General features: G+C 44.8%; 1 protein-coding gene across 3 annotated transcripts in view; it reads right to left on the reverse strand.

Moving 5' to 3' along the window:
• slc35f3b (solute carrier family 35 member F3b) overlaps nt 1–25382 on the reverse strand; it is a 56589-nt gene that overhangs the window by 12373 nt on the left and 18834 nt on the right. For 2 of the 3 annotated variants that reach the window (XM_049009520.1, XM_049009522.1), the window contains exons 3-4: nt 5157–5499; nt 2751–2970 (exon numbers count right to left, since the gene is read on the reverse strand). In XM_049009520.1, coding sequence (XP_048865477.1) covers nt 2751–2970; nt 5157–5499 — 563 coding nt within the window. Of the gene's footprint in view, nt 1–2750; nt 2971–5156; nt 5500–15652; nt 15852–25382 lie in introns of those variants that run through there. The other variant, XM_049009523.1, reaches the window with a different exon arrangement.

Genomic DNA, 25382 nt, shown 5'->3' on the forward strand with positions numbered 1-25382 from the left:
AGCACACATCTACTTTCTGTACAAACAGTAAGCATGCACCCATACGTTTTCAAAAGAAATTATGTATAAAACATTGTTAATTTGTTAAAGGCAAGTAACAAGTAATAAGGATTGACCCTTCAGCACAGAGGTCAGAGCTTGGGGTGTGCTTGGGTGATGAATGGGGAGCAGGCATGCTGCCCAAGCAGATTAGCGCTGCATTAGCAGGGTGTCAGGAAGACAAATGAGCTGCCTATGCTCGCCCTCCCAGCGTCTTGAGGAGCCCGGACAAAACGGAACTTTCTGTGATGCAATGAATGAGACGTCGGTCACGTGTGATTCTCATTCCAGCGGGGTGAAGCTATTCTACAAACCTACCAGAGATCTTGTGGTTCTATTGCCTTGAGTTTCAAAGGATGCATTGTCCAGGCTTGAAACAAACAGCAGCTCTCCCTGGTCTTACAACCAAAACACAAGAGGGTGCTGTTCAGCAAAAACTCTCCCCTTTGGACTGCGAGGCTATAATCCACTTTTCAACTTCCTGACACACTTGAAATCTAATCAATTATTAAATGTCATAAAAGATCCAGAGAATGATTGTGTGTTCCCATATCTCCTACACACACACTGCTGTCCTTCTCATACCCTGGGAACAAAGCCCACTCAGATATCTTAAGATTTCTGCAGTAGAGCACTCATGCTATAAAGGAGGACCCTCTCTGGTCCCTACCCTCATTTTTAACTTGTACATAATAGAGTCCACAACCTGCTACAGAAATAAAATCCTTCTAGCACACTAGGTGGGGGGGGACTGGAACTGTATTACATGACATTTTCATCACCAAGAGAGTGAAGATGAGAAGAAAAGGAAGGGGAGGGAGAGAGGGAGCGAGGGAGCATGTAGTGAGGAGAGCAGCTGCGGAGATGAAAGCCTGACAGCAGGAGTGTTGGATGGATGCCAGCTCAAAATGCTCGACACCCAACCCATGCTAGAATCTTCTCCCCTTGCTTATTTCCTGCTGCTATTGTGCCCCCTGCCTCTGTCACCTCTCTCCTTCCCACCAATCTCTATGCGGGTGGTGGGGGTCAGGTTAAGCCGAGCCATGCTGTACATAACACCAGCAGGTAGAGTTAATCTCTATGGCTGTCATCACGCTGTGTGATGGCACCTGCTGTGGAAGTGGCTTCCACGCTTTCGTGTCTTCATAGGGGAGGAACACAGGATCAGAGGAGCCGCCACCTTGTACGCATGCTCTGCAAAGTGACACGACGTGACCGCGACCTTACCAGACTTACCAATTTTACTAAAATACTTTCAGTGCATCCTTTATTCAATGATGTACAGCTTTCCATCAAAAAAAGCCAGTGATTTTACATATACTTTTAATGACCCCATTTTACACAATTACAAACTATGAAGTGATGATGTCCCTGTTTGGCTCTTTGGGACACCCACCACTGTAGGACCATACTAAAAATAGCCAGCTATCCCAATAGCTGTCATGCTATCCCAAAAGGCCACTAAAGTGACAAAGAATGTCACTTACTTAGAATTTTTAAGATGGCACAGTAAGTGCCGTCTCTATACACACTCTAACCAAAAGCAACCAAAGAGCCCAGTTCATCCACCGCAAAATCATTAGGCAACAATTATTTAAGAGCCACACTGGAGGCACGGGAAGTCTGTGCTGACCTCCAGTGCACAGTGAATTACTGCCAAGCTGACTCTGCGGGGGGGAGGGGGGGGCATTTTTTATGATTACTGGACGGTCACAACATAGAAATGCTCATACCCACATGGACAAGCAGGCACACACAAGTATACAGGATTCCCAAGGTTACTAGATCAATGAAAGGACCTTTTCAAGAGGAGCTTCCAGGACATGGGATCACATAAATGACAAGTTTCAGCTTTGTTAGCGTGCATCCAAAACTGCATACTTGTTCGTTAGGTAGTAGGTCAAATATAGTATACAAAGTCAGTAGTATGTCCAAATCCTCGTTGTGGTTGTGAAAGTAGGCAAATGGTACCTGGATGACATACGACATCCTGCAAAATTCCACAGTGTGCAACTGATGGACGTTATGCTATCCCAAAAGGCCACTAAAGTGACAAAGAATGTCGCTTGCTTAGAATTTTTAAGTGCCGTCTCTATACAAATTTAATTAGAAAACAATGGCCAGTTTCCTAAGTTCAATTGAATATGTATTTTCTTCGTTAATAGTCTTTTATATTTTGAGAAATTCAAGCTGCAATACTGGCAAACACCCAGGGCAGATAACATTCAAAATGCAGACGACAGTATGCCCAAATGCATGCATACTGTTCTCATGCATACATGTGGTACATACTGCATAAACAGTCAAGTATTAGGCTTCTGGCAAAATTCAGTACGTACTACTATGGAAATATGCGATTTAGGACGCACCCTAGACTGAGAAACATGACCTGTAACCCTGTTAGAACACATTCTGCAATAATGTCGCATTCTATAATAACGTCGCATTCTGTAATAACAACACAATGTAACATATTGAATGATGATAATAATGATAATTTTTATAATAATGGGGTAATATTGCAATATAAAATTATAATTGTTCTATAAATGTTCAATTTTGTCAAGTTATTACATAATGCGGCATTATTACATAATGCGTCATAACAGACCCTCAAGGCTATTAACTGTGACTCCAGTAAACTTTGATAAGCATGCACCATACAACACCCAGCACACATTAACCCAGGACATCGTGAAGGGCAAACTCACCCTGACGCCCATGAAGCGATCACGAAGCACTATCCAGGACAGCAGGAAAACGAAGGCCTTGTTGCAGCAGAAAAGCGTGGACACGTCGGTGGTGTTGATCTTGCGGAGCGCCTGAAAGTACAGGTAGTTTGTCAGGGTCCACAGCAGGCCGAAGGGGGCCACCTTGGTGAAGAACACCTTCGCTGTCAGACCGTCATCTCCAAAGAACTTGCAGCACTCCCTACAGAGGATCACACACACACACACACACACACACGCCAACACAGAGAACACAGTGTTAATGAACACACACATACAACGCACAGAGAGCACAGCATTAATACACAGAAACATACAAAAGTCCGTCTGATTCACATACACTGTACGGTATAAATACGGTAACACAGTAAAAACTAAGCACACACTCACACAAACAGTACTATATTACTGATAATATGTTACTTATACCATATAGCAGGTGTGTATTCAGGGATGGGGACACAGGAGCACTGTACCCCAGCTGAGTACCCCCTCCCCATCATTCACTGACACAAAACAAATCTTTGCCTAATTATAAGGTTGGCCCCTCTGTATGGATTACGGCCCCTCTCATACCCTCTTCCGCCATATTTTAAAATCCTAGAATCGCCACTGCCATACAGAAGTCACAGTACTAGGGTTGAAAAATGCTGGGAATTTTCCATCAATTTCCATGTATTCCTGATAATTCCCATGGAAAGTTTCCAACGTGGAATATTTCCAAAATTCTCTAAGGAATGGAACATTTCTGGAAAGTTTACCAACCCCACAAAGCACTTTAAATACTATAGGAGCTCTATGAATTATTGTCTGTTATCCTTGTGTCTGACCACTTATAGAGTTACTCCATCAATTCCCCCATAACAGTCCCTATAACTGCCCCTGTAACTTGGGAGGAAAGTACCCATACTGAGTATTGGGCACAAAGCCTACAGTTCTGTTATTACCCAGAGCACTGGCAAGCTTCCTCCCTCAATGTTGCTGCCCAGGACTCTGACGGCAGGTTGCGTTTTATCACACCACCATTTCCTATGCTGCCCTAAAAGCTTTCGATTCTCTGCTCTTCCTCCCAGCCACCTTGCATGTAGAAGCACAGAACCTGGCACTCAGATGTTCTGAAGCATCAGTAAGTTGCTGAAATCTATGGCTGGACATGTTACTGAAACTGGCTGGGAAAGTGTTGGTCGTTAACTTAACCTTTTACAATTAAACACTGAAACCCTGACATTTCAGCAGTAAATATCTCTGAATCTCTCAATATTGTACCTGTCAAAGACATGCAAGAAAGAAAGCCAAGAGCTGTGCTTAGAGACCAGAATTTTTTTAAACAAGCAGAGCTCTACACACCAGTAACTCAAGGAATATGAGGTCAGGGTTTCCTCTCATTTCATTACAGACTTTGGCTTGCGTCCAGAATCAATAGCAGGCAACCACCTTAGCCTGCTATTCTCTGGGGCCTCATGGGGAATCACAACCCGGGGGTTTCTGAAGGCTTAAAGTGATCGTCTCAGCTGATGAGGATAAATAGGCCAACAAGCACATCAAGTCGACAATTGAGTGTCCAACACCTGAATATTTTCATTCACTCTTTGCAGTCTTTCTGTCTTCTGTGTAAAGACCCTTTTCAGAAAATCATAATACACAGGAGATAAACTAAGGAAAACCTAAGAAAAATGGCTGAGCTCAACCACACACAGGTCACAAAAACAAAAATAAGGCTAAAAACAAACTCAGCAAAGGCACACTGGTGGCCGCCCCAGCAATCCCAGAAGCCACTGCAGGACAACAAACTTGTGTCAGGGTTCGTGCTTTCACACGCCTGTCCTTGTGTTCAGAGGCAGAGGTACCGTGCGAGGTGTGGGCACAGTGACAGCGGCCCTGTCGCTCAGTACGCACCATGCACTGGGTATTGAGGGGGATGTGTTCCCGTCGGGATTAATGCCGAGTATGTTAGTGTGGGGGGAGGCTGAGTAGAATGACAATCCTGTCACATCCCTCGCTACATCTCACAGCCCAGTGAAAAGACCCACAGAGAGGGTTTCCTCAACAAATGACTGAACATGCATGACTGGAATGGAGATGGAAAGGGTATGACATCATCTATATGACTGACCCCTGCTCCTGGACCCTGACCTCCATCTCCCTTTTCCTTTATATTACAGAAGCAGAAACGATTTGACTGCAGGTACTTCGTGTAAAGGGGGGAAATTAAGTTACGAAATTTGATGGTGAAGCAATAAGAATCAAGATCACTGAACTCTATAGTCAAAGAAGGATAACCACTGTAAATATGCTGAATTCTATGGTAGCAGAAGGCAATGGGAAATGCTGTTCACTTAACAAACAATGTGAGCTCTGGCACCCTCCAGAGGTGAATCATGTCCTTACCTGAACCTCTGTTTCGGAGTCTGCCTCTCCGTGCTTTTGCACAGGTGTCCCACGTAGTAGAGGGGGAAGAAGAGGCAGTTCCAGGTGGTGGCGAACCAGGTGAGGGTGAAGGGGGCGTCAAACTGCCTGAAGGTGAGCTTGGCCAGCTGGGTGGAGCCTGCCCATGACGAGCAGACGCACATCACCATGACGACGCCCCACAAGGCCTTGCGCACCTGGGCAGCCGTAACCCTCACGCAGCAGCGGAGCTTCCGCCGACTGCCACCCGCGTCGCCCCCGGCGCCACTTCCCGCTGCCTGGCCATCTGCCGCCCCTGCAGCGTTGTCCCGGGGCCGGTCTTCCCCTGCAGAGACACGCACAGCAGTGGGAGAAGGAGCAGAGTCATCCGGGGCTGCATTACACAAACACACACACTACAGTACAGACACAAACATACAAAACACAACCCGAAATAATACAGCTACATGAACCCTAGATCACAGCCGTCTACTTATGTAGCACCTGTGACAAGGAGAAAAACATTTATAACATACAACACAAATTGGCGTGCTACAACCAAATACAACGTTCTGTGCAATATGCCAAAAACAGAAATATGCATCTACACACACACACACACACACATACACACACACACACACAATATGAAAATAGTAGCATACAAAAAACATTAATGTAATGAAACAGACACGCATACACTCAACAGTACTGGAACAGCAACACACAATATATATGAAAAGGCGCAAGCTAAGACACATACAAATATTTACCCAGTATAAAGCTCTTTAGAATTATGAAAACTAGCAAATTCAGCAGAAATCCAGAGAGAGAAAAAGGGTTTTGCATTATCTGATCTAGAAACATCTTCAGACTTTTCTTTCTGTACAGCAGATGCAGGTATAAAGCAGGGCTGCCCTAGTCAGGTTATTTTCACCATGCAACCCCAATCCAGATTAATGCTTGGTTTTTATGCTATTCACATTAGTATAAATTTATGGGAGCCATCACTGTACATTATATAACACACACACACACACACACACACACACAAATTTCCTAGAAAACAGTTCATTTGTAGAACTAAAAAACAATTCACTGTACCTTAACTAACCCGAGAAACAATAATATATAATACAATGTTAACCAAGGAAGGATTTTGGTTAACCAAATGCAGCATTTCAATGGAGTGAGGTTTTGTGCTGAACAGAATGGGATCATTTTAATGTCAGAGCTGCGTCAAACACAGAAGTGCACAGGCAGACTTGATCTGAGAGATACTCTTATCTGGACGTCAGAAAAACAAAGCACTATTGTCGGAGGTTTCCGAAAGCATACACTGGATTAGTTGCTGGTGGACCTCCATGCAATAACAGCACCCCGTTACAATAAATCGTACAGTTCTATTCAACGACAAATACTTCTTGCATTTGCTCGCCCGATGGGTGCGTTAAAAGTATTTTCATTTACTCACCTTAAAACGACACATTTTTTAACCAGCGGTACTTCGGCAAAGCCAGCGGCAGGCTTAAATATGTTGCTTAAACAACAATTTAGCCGTTAGTTATTGCATGAATTAGTAAGGAATATTGTGTATGTAATGTAGTAAATAAATTACATGTACCTGAGACATTAACGTATTAGACTCTCAGTTCTGTCATACTATCAATTTCCTGCCCTTTTGTTTCAAAAACATGGGAGAGGACTGATAAATACTAGATTAGGCTGACTGTAAGAAAAAATATCGGGATTTAATTATGTGAACTGCAAATCCAGCTATTCGTTGCTGAATTACGGATGTGACTAGCAGGACGTAACTGTAGTCAGCCACTAATGAGACATCAACCGGTAATTATTAATTCAGACAAACACCCCCATATGGTCTCATCGTTTGTGTTTCGAGCTTGATCATTATTAATCGAAAATCATTTTAAAGGTTACATTTCGTCCATTTATGCTGCAGTTTTCCGCCAGTCACTTTATATGGACGGTTCTCTTTACTGAAGCAAAGCTAAACAAAGCACCAGACGGGAAAGTATAACGGCAAGGTCCCGTGCTGATACCGCAACCGGCTTGCGCGTGGGAACGAGCTAGAGTTCCTCGCCTGTGAGACCCCAATCTAAGAAAACAAACAAAATTAAACTTGCAAAATTACTATGTAAGTTTAGTGGGATGCAGTCTCCAAATTACCGAGGCTTGTCATTATGACTACGGAAAATTCACTTGAGCAATAAGACCTGCTACCGCAGCACTGTAAGACAGCCTTAAATAAATTACAATAGCCTTTCTTGTACTCGTATGTTAACCGCAACACTATATTAAGCGAATAACAAATGCCGAAGAAATAGCAAAACGTATAACAGCATCACTTATGTAATTCTCTCGCTTTGAGAAACCCATCATGGCATGTAATGGGATAAACACTGCAGCTTTGACCTAACGTGTGCGAGCTAAACACACCATCTAGACCAGTGGTTTTCAACCTTTTTTCCACCATGCCCTCTCTTTCGCGAATATATATCAAGTATAGGTTTGAATTAACGCTATGATCAAGCATACAGTGCACTCTGCAATTTACGGTAATCAACATAAATCTGATTGATTGTGCCACTGAATTTTAAATTAAGCATCTGTGGTTTGCTTTCTTGGATTGTCTGAATGTTCACTAATTTTGCGCTAAGCATTTGCAGACCCTAGATCCGTTTATATATGTTAATTTTAGGAATGGGGCTAGGAAATATGATCGTGGAATAGCATTGGAGCTTGCTGGTTTTAAAATGCTTACATTTGAAACTGATTTGGGTCGCGACCCATGGGTTTAGAATCGCTGCGCTAGACATAGCAAAACCACAGATACAGAATACAAGAGATCTGCCGTTACTATTACATATATTACTTGAGCTGCTCCATTATCAAGCAGTATATAAGGGTGATTCACTTTGCAAAGCGATCACGTGGTCATACCTACGCCGTCAGCATTGGGTAAGTCCCGTTGAACTAAGCAGAAACTCGTCATGCAGTGCTTTTAACGTCCCCCAGCCCCCGCCTTCAAAAGAATGGTGTGATCCACCAGGAACTGAGTGTAATCCTACGTGTAACTTTGCAGATGTTTTTCATGTGGGGTAGGGGAATTCATCCAGTGTTGAACTTTGAGATAAAGTATGTACCCTGCACATAATTCAGATTCAATGTGCTTCAATTTTCCATAATTGCATATCCAGCAACGAGGCATGCTGAGACTGGCGCTTATCCCAGAAAAAACACAGGGCAGGAGTGTTGCTGGATGCCAGTCCATTAGAGGTAGCGCCATAAGACATTGTAGACTATTTGTTGATACAAATCCAGGTAAATCTTAGTTCAGAAATGTGGGAAAATGCACACAACCTGCATGAGAATGAGGTAGACAGACATACGAACATGCCTGTGTGCGTGCGCAGATATACACACACATATACACACAAACAAAGCTGCAAGGAAGATTCAAACCCACAATTGTGACCCCCCCCCCCCCCCCCCCCCGGGTGATTTATACAAAATATAATAGAAGTTAACTCTGACTCTGTGGCCTCAGTCAAGTGTAATACCGATTCATTTTCAGATGCTGCTTCGTGGGCTACAGAATTCTTCATCACCCACCAAAAATATTTTTGTATTCTTTATGAAAAAGCAAAAAAACCAGCCACCACTATCCTGTATTCCTAAAAGCAATACTTAACCTCTGATTTTCCTGAAGCTGCACAGAGCTGTACAGCTTTCCTTCAGATGCGGACCTGATTGTGTTGTCTAGGCAGGTTTTATATTAATTGGTGTCACCACAACAAAACGATTAACCGGATACAGCAGACACACACATGCGCGCGTAGGTACTATTACGTACACACATCAAAGACGAGCAGGAATCCCATGTAGTGAGAACAACACGACGCTAACTGAAGGTCACCTCAGCAGCACAGTGTGTCCCTCACAGGCCACCGTGGCAAAGCCGTTGCCCTGGCTACTGCTCCACACTGCACCAAGACGTAATCCTCCAAATGCAGTGGCGGGCCAGGCCAATCAGTGCTGAGTGGGACAGGGACTGAGCTAAGCACTTTCTGTTCAAAGGAGCTGGACAGGAGCCCTGGGCACTGCCACCAGGGCCCTTTGGTGACAAGTGGCTTTTTTGCCACCAGTTTATATTCATGCAACATAATTTCAGCAGTGAGGCACACCTATCCACAAATAGGCAATAGTACAGAAATAGAAATCCATCATTCTTAATAATATTTAAGGGGAAATAAAGGAAAACAGCATCTGAAGCGAAATTAAACCAACCAGGAAATTCTGTGCAGGCTGTGTGTTGACGAGCAGAGCACTACAGGCGGGAAACGGTGAACAGAAACATTTCGAAACACCGATGTGCGTGTAACTGAATGACGGTTCGAGGACTGTGGAGGGAGGCATCTTCAGATCGCTTGAGCGGCGTGTGATCCCATTAACAAGCTTGTATCTCAGCATGTCTCTCAGCAGGCACGCATCCCATACACAGGAAATACTATTTATCATGGTATAAAAGGTCCTTCAGCTTGAAGATGAATTATGATGACCTACAAGTGATTGGTGCACTACAATGCTGTTTATACAGCATCACGTACGCACTCCGAATAACTGTGTGGAAACACTTTAATCATCTTCCCAAAGTGATATCAGGAGAACATTAGGAAACTTTTGTCCTCAGTAAGCGTTCAGCATCGCTACGAAATCATTTTTGTAAAGGATTTTATTATTAACGGATTGTCACATGGGGGATTAACTTCTGCTCAAAACATACATATCCATATTGGAACCACGTAAGCTGGTCACGGGGTGAGGTGGGGGGAGTTTTCTCAGACAGCACAGCTCACAAGGCTGGGGTGCATTGAGGACACCCTGGATCCAATATGCAGGGAAAAAAATCCTCCTTATAATCTGCATTGCATGTTCTTTCTCTGCAAATGACCTGAATCTCACACCACGGTGTGGCCCAGTTCTCATGTATGTCCTTATATAACCCTGTCAAGCTAATTTAAGGAAACTAAAAGGCTCTCCAAGACCTTCACACATAAGCAGTGATATGGCAAAGGGAACATTCCAGTTCCTCCTTAACAGGCACAGAAGCATATATGGGGAGGTACCTCGATGTTGGTGTATAATTGGAATGTGTAGAGAATACTTCAGTCATTTAGGAGAATTTTCATGGTTTTATTTCAACATTATACTGGAGAAATGAAAAAGATCAAGACATTTAAGTAAAATGCTTTTAGAGGGGGGAAAAACATGATTCCATATGACTTATATCAAGAATTCTGATTTTTCCGAATGAAGTATTTGGGGTTGCATATAAAGCTAATTATTGTACGTAGAGAGAGATTCCGCAGATAATCCATGACATAAAGCATGGGACCTAGAATACAAAGCAGCTATTAGTTGCGATCGCTCTCTACTCCGAAGTCTATCACAGCAGGTTCTGTTCCCACTGGCAAACCCAGCACGCTTTCCCCTGCAGCTCCTCACCCACGTGCCCCCACCCCCCACGCACCCACCCGCACGCCTCCCCCATTCCTCCCTGACGAGCCTCTGCAGTGCAGCTCTCCCGCGGACCAGCCAGCCAATCCCGTCGATCGGCTGCTTTCTATCTCACAGAGTCCAGTCATGACACGCTGCCGCTTTTCTCTCCATTATTAACAAACAGATCTCTGCAGAGTACAAAAAACCAAACTAATGGCTCCGGTTCTCTATTTTTCCTCACAAGTGGAGATACAGTTCTTCCTGCTTGGGGGGGGGGGAGGTGGACAGGGGTAAAACCATGTTCATAAATTTCGGAACTGGACACTAGTCTGCAGCTTCTACGATTTGACAGACACCTTCAGGGTAATATATCAGTTCAGGCTCGTCATAAGCCTGCAGAAATTCACTTGTCGGCCCGTTGACTTTCTGTAATCCCCAGCCAATGGCATTATCTGCAACTGCAACTAAGTTGTGAGCAGAATTACATACAAAAACCTTTTTTACAGAATGTCAGAAATACTTTTAACAGCAAAAAACATATAAAGTCTCAGAAGCAGCAAGAAGAATGACTTAAAAGAAAGAGGCAGTAGTTGTGGTTTGGCTTGATTTCACCTGATTGGTGTGATTCTGGGGAGCGTGAACTCACAGGCGATCTCATTCCCCACGCCGAATCCACAGCCGGGTCTTTGATTGCTGCAACTTTTATAAATAGCTAGAGTAAAAAATCCATATCAGGTGTCTGAAGCATAAAACTGTAAGCCGTCTTGGTGAAAAGGCTCTTCTAAGCCAGTGTTCCCAAACCTGTCCTCGGGGACTCCCAGGCAGTCTACATTATTATCAGAAATCCCCAAGGACTGGGTTGGGAAACACTCTTCTAAGCAACTGGGTAACCATCAAAAGGAGAATGAGATGGGTCTCTGCCCCCGGGTGACCCAAAACTCGAATCAGGCTGAAGCTCTCTTTTATACTATTACACTGAAAATAATTAGTTACTGGTGATTTTAAAGGCAGAAGGCAGTATGTAGTGGTTCAGTTGATGTCCCATACAGGGTGCGCTTATGCTACAGGATGGAAGAAGGAACGGGCAAATATGCAACAGAAGCAACATGCTGAACACAAAAACCGCAAAAATGAGATCCTTGATAGTTTACAGACAGCTTGACATCAATCAAATGGCTAAAGATACTTGGAATGACTGAGCACTACAAGGTCACAGTCCTGTCGTGCGTGCAGACTTTGTTTATCGCTCTGTCTGCCAAGAAACAGTAAGCTGGGATACAGCCCGTCATGGCGGGTTGTCAGTTACAGCGAGGACAGCATGTGCTGACCAGGACATCTGTGATGTCTGAGGACAAGGGAAACACTAGAATGACGAAAGAGAATTAAAATATACGTAGGCTTTAGGGGTGTGACCAAAGTGTCGAATCACTTCATAGTCTTACATACAACCCCATCCAATATTGCTGGGGAAAGATGACCTGCTCACCCCATCCCCGAACTGTAGGAGCTGCTGAACATCCCAGCTGGCAGAACAGCTGACGGAGAAACAAATAACAAGTCGCATTGTTCACTAAAACGGCTCCACGTCACAGGTGAGACGAGGACTGCAGCCATGTGTTCTAACGCCCCCCCTCGGGAGATTCCAGGTCCAGAGAGAACAAATCCAGACCAAGATTTTGTTTCAACCAACCAGCTGAGTACTCTGTGACTTTGACTCTTTATACCCAACTGGTTAGTTGAAACAAAATCTTGGTCTGGAATTGTACTCTCTCGAGCTGAATTCTCCACCACTGACTAGCACCACCATGAGCCGCTGCTATAAGCACCTCTGTCCGCATTCTTGGAGGATTGGCCTCCAAAAGCACTGGAGAGATTGACACTGCTCTTTCCTAGATCACTACTTGAAATATGGGTGCTGAATTAATGACTGAGGTGGGCCCTGACTTGGAGTCATTCCCAAACACTGTTGGCTTGCCTATCATCACTGACGTCATCCACATGGTGTACACAGCGTGTCCTTGATCTGCTCCTGAGCAGACAGTGAAACGAGCCGCTTGTTTAAGGGTCCTGTCGTCGTACCTCATGTTTAATCCTGGCCTATTAAATAAATGCACATTTCCCTTAGTTCCTCACAAATACTGACCTTATTCTTTCAAAAATTAAGGCTGTGCATTGCTAAATAGCACTATAGAATTTTAAAAATACGCCAACTGCATGATCGTTTTCCCATACGGATTAGATTCATTTAAAATAAAGACTTTAACACAACTTGTACATTATATAAATTTTAAAACACCAGTCTTCCGCTAATACACGCTGATCACATGTAAACACAAGATTGCAATAAATGGTATTCATCTGCTAAAACAATTACCATCCCATTTGTTGTGAGTCAGCTATGAACCCTCAAACCGGCTGTGTGTTCACACATAATGACTTCAGTGACTCAGTGAGTCACCTGTTAACTTGTTCACCTTGACAGTGAGGTGAGCAGATCCCTCTGTGAAATATGTGAGTACTGATTCACCAAAGAATAAAAGAGGTGATGTTTTTTGAGTAGGACCGAGTGTCTACATATAAACATCTGTGGAACATTCTTAAACAGTGGTTCTTCCATGGTGAATTATGTGTGTTTCACTTGTGCGTACCCCAGCTGCAAAATCCCCCCTTTCCAGATGCACTGTGGTGTGCCCATCTGTTACAGCCAAATGGTAACCAGCTGGTTTGAGGCAACATTTATGTTGTGGTTTCAGTGCTGCTAAACTGCCAGTTTTGGCGGAAGTAAATTACAACTAAAGGGTATAAAAGAGCAAAACGCAGCTCCTATATGAAGTTTGGCACCTGCAACCAGTGAAATCGGATCGCTCCCCTGGGGCTCACAATAAGTGTTTAAAGAGCTTTAAACCCTGAGTACATAATGTTACGAAACAGGTAATCAAACGGAGAGAGAAAGCTACCTATCCTCTGTGGCTTTCGTCGACAAGCCCATGGGAATCATCCCAAGTGACCTCACAGAATCAGGAGGGAGGAGGGAGCAACCCCAAAGGTTCAGTATACAGTACAGACAGAGCAGTCACTGTAGAAACCTTTGGGATGAGGATCCTCAGCAGGAAAATTAAAACAGGTAAAGATTCTTATCTCATCCTTTCACAGCTTATATTAGATTGATTGACTGATAAATAGATGAATACAAAATAAAACCCAAGAATGGCATGGCTGTTTCCCAGGAGTCTTGTGGGGGGGCATTTGAAAAATGGGCAGTGCAGCTTCAAGGCCCATGAAGAGAAAAGGACTTGCTATTTGCTATTATACAAGTTGACATTCATTATCCGAGGAATACTTAGCCTAAAGAGAAAGGAGGGAGATGAAACAGGGGGTGGTGGGGGGGGGGGGGGTGGTTGGCGGGAGAGTGGGTAGGAATGAACTTGTGCTTCCTTTAGAGACCTCCCCAGTCTGTCGCTGGCAGTTACCTGAAACCATTGGAAGCCGTGTCTCTATGGAAGGTTTTATACAGAATGAGGGTTCGTAGGTAGTGGTGGGATCAAAAAGTCTTAAAACCCACACATGGCACATAGGAGGGGGCTTCAGGGGGGGTGCTGTGTTGGACCTTGTGGCCCAGATCTGGATGGGTGCTCCATACAACCAATAATAAAAATCCACTGAATCACGTCTACAGTGATTAGTCAGCGTTCTCGCTTCTCTGAGAAAAGACTTCATACGGAATTCATGAAGATGTTATATAACGTACGCTCCCAGAAATCACACCCCATGTTGTTAAAATCAATATGGGGGGCTTCTGTTTAATCAATTTAGCAGGTGGGTGACGTGGGGGAAACATAACAAACAGACAGAGGGTCCCTGTATGAATCATTTGGCCTGCTGAGGGGGCGTGTGGACAGGGGCAGCAGCCTGCAGCCGGCCCCATGCTGTCTGACTCCGATGCAGATACCTGACCGTCTACCCCCACAGCCCGATGAGATCTGCTTCTGCCAACAAAACAGAGCTGAACTAGTAACCTTCTGGAATTAGGACATTATTCATAAGCCCCTACTATACAGTAACGTAGATTCATTTGAATAAGGGAACGTTTTTCGTTTTTTTCCAGCTCTCCTACCAGAAGGGAGCACAATTATTTTAAAGCATGATAAACAAGCTCCCTTGTGCAATCCTTAGCAAATATAAAGCCCGTATTTACATGCTTAGTTACTGACAGAAATTGTTTTTGAAGCGTATACATTTAAAAATAAATACATGCAGGTATCGGCATTTAGCTTTCATAAGAATGTCCCTGTCCCGTCAACACCAACCAGCACATAATATATCCAGTTATACTAGCTGAGGGCAAGAATTTATGGCACAGTGCATAATATCAATAGGTTTATATTTAGGTGTCTTTACGTGGGTTAGCATTTTGTAGACAACATATCTTCATGTCATATCATCCCTCTACAAACAAAAGTGGTTTGGTTCTATTTATTCTTTAAATATGCGCATGTATTCCATTTTCTCTGTTAATATACCATTTATATTCGTTTCGGTATCAGTATTATATCTAATGAATCATAAAAATAATCATGCATGACAGAAGAAACAGACTGCATTATTTCCTGGGAAGAACAGCTGAAAGAGGTCGGAATACGGTCCTAAAGCAGCGCAGATGATAAGCGCACTGCTTTGATGCAATTTATGTTTGTACCGATGCCAAATAATATGCACCACCCTAAACTTTATCATTATGCAGCTTGCTCTTAAGGACTTCATCGTTAAGATTTTGCAGTGCGATCCGGTGAAAATACCATCTGCAAAACTCCCTACCCGCCCCCACTAATATAACGGGACCGTGCACCGTAAAACTGCTGTTTTCAGGACTGCTATAGACAAACAGGGCAAATGCAAAGTAACAAGTTTGACAATGATCACACGGGCGCGGAGCACCGTTCCGCATTTCTCTCCACGCCGGACAAACGAGTGCGTACCTTGCACTTTAGTTAAGGTGAGCACCGGGCTGTTGCACGCAGTCAGCGGCGCCACCCTGGCTGAGTGCTTCTTCATGGTGGCGAGCTCGGAATGGCTGAGCTCTCCCCGCTTCGGCTACATCCCTGAAGCTGATGTTGCAGCAGTCACTTCGTCCGTGTTAAGCTTTAAACGGTTCTCCTGCTCTGCCTCACACTCCCCAGTCCGTCTTCCCTCACGCGCCCTCCCTCCCTCACGCTCGTGAATTCCATCCCCTCCCTCTGTCGCGGCTTTCTGCAGTACCGTTCGCGGGGGGTCGGCCAGCAACACTCAAAACAAGGGACTGCTGCAATTTAAGCGAGATTTGGCATACAGCCGCACTCCCCGCCCCAAAACAGGCCCCCACCCATTTCGGGCTACCTTACATCCAAGGGTAGAACTTAAGAATTTTTGCTACTAGCCAGCTGGTCTAGTTCAGTAAAAAACACATGTGCTCTGGTGTGAAAAATTTTAAATAGCAAGTGGGTTAGTTACTTGTATTCGCCCTTGGTCTAAATTACTCACCTGCAGGGGAATGGATAAGCTTAATTTCCAGCTGCTTACAGCTACTTGAATCCAGGTGCAGGGTGCTTTCCTCCCTGGGTGTGCTTGGGGAATGTAGCCCGTAAAGACACTGCAATATGCAGTGAGCAGTGTGACAGATCTGAGGGGCACCACGAGGGTAACACAGGGACAGGGCAGAGCTTCTAATCAGGCATATGAAATAATGTCACTACCAGTCCATGCGTGTGCCTGGTATAGTTATATTTGAGGGTGCAGGTGGTTACAATGTCAATTTAGCACTATACTGTCTTTAAAAAAAGACGTTATTTTCCCAGAGGAACCAAACAGCCACTGTGACCCAAAGATACACTCCGTGAGTGTGTGTGTTTCAACATAGCCCAGTGCAGTGCAGCCATCTGTTTCAACACAGGATGGTGCCAGGATAACAAGTCTGAAAATTGGGGAGGCTTAATTAAATAGGGAAAAGTAAGTCATCCACTTCCACAGAAACGTTTGGTGGTATAATGTTAATTTGAAGTCTGATACCTTCATTGAGTGTGTGCCACTACTTAAACCATTGGGACTGAATGATTGAGTGTTGGGGAAATGGTGATGATTCCAGGTGTGCTTAGGTCCCGAAGGTTAAAGGCAATGAGAGTGCAGGGGAGGGGGGACAATCAAGCACAGCATGAGGCAACAAAGCCAAGTGTGAATACACACTGAGTGTCAGAGTGCGTATCTCTACACCGACAGGACTGACTCCCTCTTAGTCTGTCAGAGTGCATACCTCTGTGCAGTTGAATGTGTCAGAGTGAGTACCTCTACTCTTTCTGAGTGTGTAGGTGTGTGAGAGTGAGTACCTCTACTCTTTCTGAGTGTGTAGGTGTGTGAGAGTGAGTACCTCTACTCTTTCTGAGTGTGTACTGTAGGTGTGTGAGAGTGAGTACCTCTACTCTTTCTGAGTGTGTAGGTGTGTGAGAGTGAGTACCTCTACTCATGCCAATGGGACTGAGTCTCTCAAAGTGTCAGACTGTATTCCTCTACACAGGTCAGTGGGACTAACTCTCTCAGAGTGTCAGGATGTGTACCTCTGGCCAGTGGGACTGACTCTTTCAGAGTGTATCAGAGTGAATACCTCCATTCTGGCCAGTGGGAGTGACTCTCTCTCTGAGTGTGTGAGTGTGTCAGAATGAGTTCTTCTAATCTGACCAGCGGGTCTAACTCTCTCCGATTGTCAGAGTGAGTACCTCTACACAGGCCAGTGGGACTGCCTGTCTCTCTGAGTGTCAGAGTGAGTACCTCTACACAGGCCAGTGGGTCTGCCTGTCTCTCTGAGTGTCAGAGTGAGTACCTCTACACAGGCCAGTGGGACTGACTCTCTCTCTGAGTGTCAGCAGGCAGACCTCTATTCAGATGATTTTCCTGAATAATTCAGAAACCAGAAAGTGGACCAAAGAGCTCCTTAAAAGGTTCTACTCCTCCAGTTTCAGTCTGTTTGCTGCCATTCCACCCCCCATCCCATAATACATCCAGTGAGAGCCCCTTCCGCTGCTCATCACACCTTTCCCTCTCAGAAGTGGCCATTGTTTAGATGACCCAATGTAGATATCACACAGGGAAGTGAAATAAATGAGGTGAAAATCTGGAAAGTGCCCAGACACCCTGAGTGTTTCACAACAGAATAAAAACCAGCCAATCAGAGCCAAGATCACAGTATTTTCAGTCAACAAGAGACATTTTACTCAGTGCTAAGACAGTGCTCTACACTTTACATAATTAATAGCAAAAACATATTGGGTTTTTATTGTTTTGTTGCATCTTTTCCTTTATAAGTATTCCTTCAGATTTCACAGGGAATCTCACTATATGAAAGTTCTTTATGACCTCCGTGCACCTTCGTATAAACACTCGCATGGATGCTCATGCATGGAGGAGCCCCAGAAAAATGCAGGACTCATTATGAAGCATATGGTGGCAATTACTTGGGACCAAAACTCCGACCCCACGTCATTTTTGTTCAGACGTTTTAAAGACCGAGTACTATAATTGTGACATCCCTCTGTCCAGCCCTCTCGTGGACCACGCCCACCTCATTAACCCCGTGTTTATTCCCGATTGTGATCAGCTGTTTGGTGTTGTTTCCGGATTGTCCAGTGTATTTCAGTCCGCGTTCAAGTCTGTTTGCCCAGGTCTGTCATTAACGTAACATGTCTGCCTGCTTTCCCCGAAATAAACCCCGTTTGCCCATATTCACAGCTCCCTTCGCCTACTTCCCCGTCCCAACGTGACAATAATTAGAATCTGCAGTATCTTTCATCCATCCATTTTCTAAAGCGCTTACCCTACTGGGTCGCGGGGGGTCCGGAGCCTATCTCGGAAGCAATGGGCATGATGCAGGGAACAACCCAGGATGGGGGGCCAGCCCATCGCAGGGCACACTCACACACCATTCACTCAAACACGCATGTTTTTGGACTGTGGGGGGAAACCGGAGTACCCGGAGGAAACCCCACGATGACATGGGGAGAACATGCAAACTCCACACACACACGTGACCCAGGCGGAGACTCGAACCCGGGTCCCAGAGGTGTGAGGCAACAGTGCTAACCACTGCACCACCATGGCGCCCCCAGTATCTTTCATACGGAATAAAAACTCCATACAATGGCAAAATCCCACCTTGACTGATATTTACACAGATAAATGCTAAGTGAGGTTCATGCTGGAGTGTTGTGTCAGTATGTTAAAGTTGAGTGGCTGCCAACACCAATTTCTTAGTAAACCATCCAGGTTCAGGTTGCAAAGTTGTTCTGCTGTATTTTTTTAAAGTGAATGTAGCATGTTTCCTAGGAAGTGCTACACCTGGACAACGGAGCCAGCACAGTCAACACTGAGCCTTTGGGACCATTTGTGGTCATGGTGGTCTGTCAAATATTTAGCACAGGGAGAGAGAGGAAGACCAGACCAGTTTCTGCAGAACCCACTGACATGCACTGGCATTTAGCTACTGAGCTGATTCTCTTACCTGAAGCTGCTTGCAATTTTCAGACAAATGTGCAGCTGGAAGATCATACTGCAGTTACTGAGCCGAAGTAGCTGGTCCAAGCTTAGGCTCCTGGGGAAGACTGAACCAGCGGCCGTGTGATTAACAGTTCCTGCACCAGTAACCCACACACCAATGGATGTGGATTTAGATCCTGGTTACAGACCATCTCCATACTAGTATTAATTTACAGAAGTGCATTTTATTGCATCTGGGAAGAGGGAAGGATAGGGAGCAAAGAAATCTAAATTAAACTAGAGTGTAAACTGAGCTTCATGTTGCTGACAAGACTTGAAACAGTGCATTTAAATTGATTTCTATATTCGTTAGGCTAGAAAATGGCCTAATAGTATATTGGCAAATAATGCAGCCTCTATGTTGTATGTTTCACATCCTTGAAGTTTTGGAACATTCCATAATTCACAGAGGAAATCTACGAAAGCACAATAAAGATTACTTTCTGGGAAAAACAGGCCAGTGTTGTCGCAATATATTTATGTTAAAGGATAAATATGTGGGGCGGTATGGTGGTGCAGTGGTTAGCACTGTTACCTCACACCTCTGTGACCCGGGTTCGAGTCTCCGCCTGGATCACATGTATGTGGAGTTTGCATGTTCTCCCCATGTCGTCGTGGGGTTTCCTCCAGGTACTCTGGTTTCCCCCCAAAGACATGCTGAGGCTAATTTGACTTCCTAAATTGCCAATAGGAGTGAATGGTGTGTAAGTGTGCCCTGCGATGGGCTGGCCCCCCATCCTGGGTTGTTCCCTGGCTTGTACCCATTGCTTCTGGGATAGGCTCTGGACCCCCCGCAACCCAGTAGGGTAAGCATTATGGATGGATGGATGGATGGGTGGATATTTTCTGCCATTCCAAAAATATGTAACATTGTAGGAGAAGATTCATGTAACTGTGCAATATAACAAAACATTAGAAGAAGCAGAAGGAACTCCTTCCCTTTATTATTAATTATGCAATGCAGTTCTTAGGCTCAAAATGATTTGGTGGGGGTGGGGGGGGGGGGGGATTGTCTCCGGTCAGGGGAGCGAACTGAACCATGTGACATAGGAAGCTGACAGCAAGGAACAGGTTTACAAAAATGTCCCCTTTAGATGGAGACAGGACAGGATCGGGAATAACACAGCACAGATGGAAACAGATAGCTGGCTTTCTGCTCGGAGAGTACGGAAAATAAACCAACTCCGGACTCATGCATCCGGTCTAGAAAGGGAAAGGGGAGAAAATGACAGGTCTTAGGCCTGGCATAGATGGGCGTCCAGCGACTGTGAGTGAAACAGAACAGGACACACCGATTTATACATATCCAGCAGAACAAGCGGAAATTAACATCGGAATAACCTCTTTGGGGGCTCTCTCCCCCAAAAAGGTGGGAGATCACACTCCTCCCACCCCACAGACCCTCAACCTAGATCCCTACATTGGTTCTGTACTCTTGAAGTTCCACAAAATTCAGGATTCAATTCGTAGTCCGTGCTCTGAACATCAGTTTACATCCATCACTTACAGCAACGTTTCTTAAACTTATTTGTCCTGGGGACCAGTCATGTCAGGGGGCTGTAGGGCCCAGCAGAAATGACCCCCCCCTCCCCCACCACCACCCACGGATGCATATCCGAAATAGATAGATAGATATTATTAGTATAGATAGCTAGTATTATTATTATTATACCTGACCTGATCTGACTGAATTTGATTCTTCTGATTGGTGCAGAAGCCAGATACCACCAAGACTTGGTGAGCCTGGGCCATGCTGCCCGCCTCTTCTTCAGGGTCTCCACTACAGGGAACAGTTTAATTAAAACTCTCCCGAGTGATGAGAGAGTCCTTGTGAGAACCAGGTGTTTAACACACATTATCTGGGACTCCAGGGAGCCGCAGAGCTCATTAGAGGCCGGAGAAACTGCCTGGCTGAGTGTGAGTGAGTCTCCAGCCAGCTGATAGGACCTCAATACCTCCAGCTTGCAGGGCAGCCAAAGATGGGGAGTGCTGAAGTTGGCATCAGCTGATTATCAAGGTGAGCATCTAATTTTACAAATAGATATTTAAAAACCATTTAGCAACAGTTATTAGTAGTAGATCGATGAAAAATTAAGCTGCAAACAACTTAATTTTGAACCATTCTGGGCGATGTTTTCTCTGCGTGTTTCTTTTGACTGTCATCTTCTATGACCGAGGGTGATTTTGGCTACTTGTGCCAGAGCACCGGGAGCTATGTGGGCGGGATTTAGAGGGACAGCAAGAGAAGGACAAATTAAAGTCAAAACAAGTGTAAACAAACCGGTGTGTCTGGGCTGCAATTCAGCCACGTCAACTTTGTTTCCTCTGGGAAACGAAGTGGACGCAAAACAAAAACCAGCCTGGCATCAATATAATAAGGTGATGCTAAACCAGAGAGATGTACTTATTGATTGAGCTTTCCCTGAAAAGGGCTGATTTTGTGTGACAAAGAGACACCTACGGCGGACCTCAGCAGCACACAGAAAGGATGAGCTCTGGAGAAACTGGCAAATGACCCACATTTGGAGAACGTTGCCTTAACAAAGGAGTGACCTTGATTACAGTCCGGTTCGGTTTCAGAAAGGAGGGAACGTGGAAAACGTAATGAATCATATTCTCCTCCTTTAAAACATTTTAATTTCCCAGAAATATTAATGAATGTAGCTTGTACTGTTCCCCACCCCCTCCCCTTTGAATGTAATTACACACCTGATGGAGCAGATTAGATATTAATTCACAGCAAGCCCATGCTGTTCTTTGTAAAGGGTGTTTGCTTTGACCGTTTTGCTGTCGTAAGTATTGTTTGTTTTAAAAAATAAAGAAGACCCAAGAGTATAAATCTCTTAACTGTTTTCTCATTGACTTACTTGTGAAAAATAATAAGGTAAACATACACATTTGCAAGCATGCAGATAAAGAATTAAAGCTAATTGTACAGCGTATTTCCCCAATCCACATTTGGTACAATCTGAAAGAGCCGGTCTGAGCTGACAGCAAATGCGCCCCCCCCCCCCCTTTTCAAGGGTCAGTGTTCTCACCCCTCCTGAACATGCTGTGACAAACTGGCTGGCAAGCAAGATGGAGAGATGGGGGGGGGAGACAGGAAGGACCTAGAGAGGAGTTCAGAGCAAAGAACAGCAAGGAGGATGGTGAGATCGCAGGAGGAGAGCATCCCAGAACTTCCACAAGTGTCACGGCAACAGACGGGAAAGTCATCGGGGTCACACCGTCCACCATCTAACGTTCATTGTTTAGAGCCACAGCTCAGAGGAAACCAAATGCTCTCAGCAGCTTGACGGCACTCAAACGCGACCGTGGCCAACATGAACCTTCCTCAACCGTAGGTCAGCTCGAGTCGATGGATTAAAACTGTTGGTGAGAGACACTTCTAATAAAAAAATGTCTATGCAAACCTAACCTCTTAAAAAACAACCCACTGCATGAAAATAAGAGTATATATGTCAAGTCTAAACATAGAAAATATACCCCATCCAGACATGCTTTTGTCCCTGTTGCAGAGACTTATTGGTCACTTGATCTCTTATGACCGTTTTACCCACTTGGTCTCAGTATAATGATGTTTTGGTATGTTGTTGCAGATTTACCATTAATTTGTTTGTATACTTCCTGCATACATTACATGCACAGCCCAAAATCGCAGCCAAAAGTCACATTTTGCATTTAACGCTACCTTCACATTACCAGGCTGAAGTGATGCAAATCTGATTAATTTTGCCTTTATGTGATACAGATCTGATATTTTCAGGGCTGTGTGAACACAGATATCCGATCGATTTGTGTCAGTATCATATGTGGTCCGAGACCATATATTTATCAGATTCATACCTATGCACCATAAATGAGAATGCTCAGATCAGAATTTATGGGATTTTCTGCGAGCATGCATGCCTTGAGCATTTTCTGTTGGTGGTAATGCAGACTCTTGCAAAAACATATCAGTGAACTCATGCGTGTCCTTTCAGAGGGCAGATGACACATTACACTTAGATACAGGTCACTAGTAATTATGAATGTGAATTGTGAAGATCTAAGCATAAAAAATGAGACATGAACAATGATGCTTGTATTATGAGCATAGCTAATGTGGCATCTTTTAGGAAAAACGTCTTAGCCAGAAATGGAGTTGGTTTTACAGAGTGCACATACTCCAGCGGAGGGCACCATGTGGATTTCAGGGGGACTAGGTGCTGTTCCTGGTGCTGAATCCCGCTGTGTAATCCGAACAGAGCATCTGCGAACACCTCAAACCACCTGGCCTCCATTAGTCAGAGCAGTCTGGTAGGATGCGCCCTCCCGACTCACAGTGAGCTGGTAGGATGTGAACCCCTGACTTATAGCGACCCAGTAGGGTGTGACCTCCTGACCCATGGCGAGTCTGTAGTATGCAACCACCTGACTCATAGCAAGCCAGGAGGATGCAACCATAGTGAGCCGTTACTGCGTGACCCCCTGACCTACAGCGAGCCAGAAGGATAAAATCTCCTGAGCCATGGTGAGCCGGGAACATGCGATCCTTTGACTTGCAGTGAGCCAGTAAGATGTAACCTCCTGACTCATAGCGAGGTGGTAGAATGTGATCCATAAAAAAGAAAACTAACATCCAGCCCAGGAAGAACAGTGCTGGGAAAAAGCGATCTAAAGACACCAGGTCACCTAATAACTGCATATATTTGGACTGAGGGAGGAAACTGGTGTCGCCTGAGAAAATAACTACAATACAGAGAGAGCATGCAAGCTGTCTCCATACAGAGAGAGCATGCAAGCTGCCTCCATACAGAGAGAGCGTGCAAGCTGCCTCCATACAGAGAGAGCGTGCAAGCTGCCTCCATACAGAGAGAGCATGCAAGCTGCCTCCGTTCAGAGAGAACATGCAGGCTGCCTCCGTTCAGAGAGAGCATGCAAGCTGCCTCCATACAGAGAGAGCACGCAAGCTGTCTCCATACAGAGAGAGCACGCAAGCTGTCTCCATACAGAGAGAGCATGCAAGCTGTCTCCATACAGAGAGAGCATGCAAGCTGCCTCCATACAGAGAGAGCATGCAAGCTGCCTCCATACAGAGAGAACATGCAAGCTGCCTCCATTCAGAGAGAGCATGCAAGCTGCCTCCATACAGAGAGTGCATGCAAGCTGCCTCCATACAGAGAGAACATGCAAGCTGCCTCCATTCAGAGAGAACATGCAAGCTGCCTCCATTCAGAGAGAGCATGCAAGCTGCCTCCATACAGAGAGAGCATGCAAACTGCCTCCATACAGAGAGAACATGCAAGCTGCCTCCGTTCAGAGAGAGCATGCAAGCTGCCTCCATACAGAGAGAACATGCAGGCTGCCTCCATACAGAGAGAACATGCAGGCTGCCTCCGTTCAGAGAGAGCATGCAAGCTGCCTCCATACAGAGAGAGCATGTAAGCTGCCTCCATACAGAGAGAACATGCAAGCTACACCATTCTCACTGATCTTAAGAATGGTGAGGGCTAACCCCAGATGGGAGGAGTTTGTTAACGATCCGAAAGCAGCAGGGACCACAGTCATCAAGAAAACCACTATCTTTTGCTGTTTAAATAAACATACCAGTGAAATTACAGACTTCTCAGTTCATTTATTAATTCTTTATTGATGGGTCAACTTAAGAATTCAGCAAGGGGTCAAATACTTATTTCCATCACTGTACATAATGGAAGCTTGTGTGCAGAATATATGCACATTAATAATGCTGAACATTTAAGCCAAGCCCTCTTAACGCAGCATATCTACTGGGATTGAGCAATAAAACTGAAACTCTGGCCAATATACTAATTAAGGTTTCACTCCTATATATGCGCGGTTTGGTGGTCAATCTTCACTTCAGCAGAGCATGAAGGTTGAATTAACAGAGCATTAGTACAGCTGTGCCTAAAATATTGCAATCCACGCAAAAAATGGGAGACATATCGGAGTCCAAAAGAGGACAAATCTTGCTGGCACATCCGTACTCAGGACAGCAGGTCCATGTGGTGCGTGGAGAGCCACATGTAACTGTGGACACAAGAGGAAGCCGTCTGAAAGCGATGTCCAGGTACTAACCTGGAATGTATCCAAAAAACACAAAACCACAGCTGCCCAACTCACTGCAGAATTAAATGCGCACCAAGG

This window comes from Brienomyrus brachyistius, chromosome 3 (assembly GCF_023856365.1).
Source record: "Brienomyrus brachyistius isolate T26 chromosome 3, BBRACH_0.4, whole genome shotgun sequence".
Classification (NCBI taxonomy): Eukaryota; Metazoa; Chordata; class Actinopteri; order Osteoglossiformes; family Mormyridae; genus Brienomyrus; species Brienomyrus brachyistius.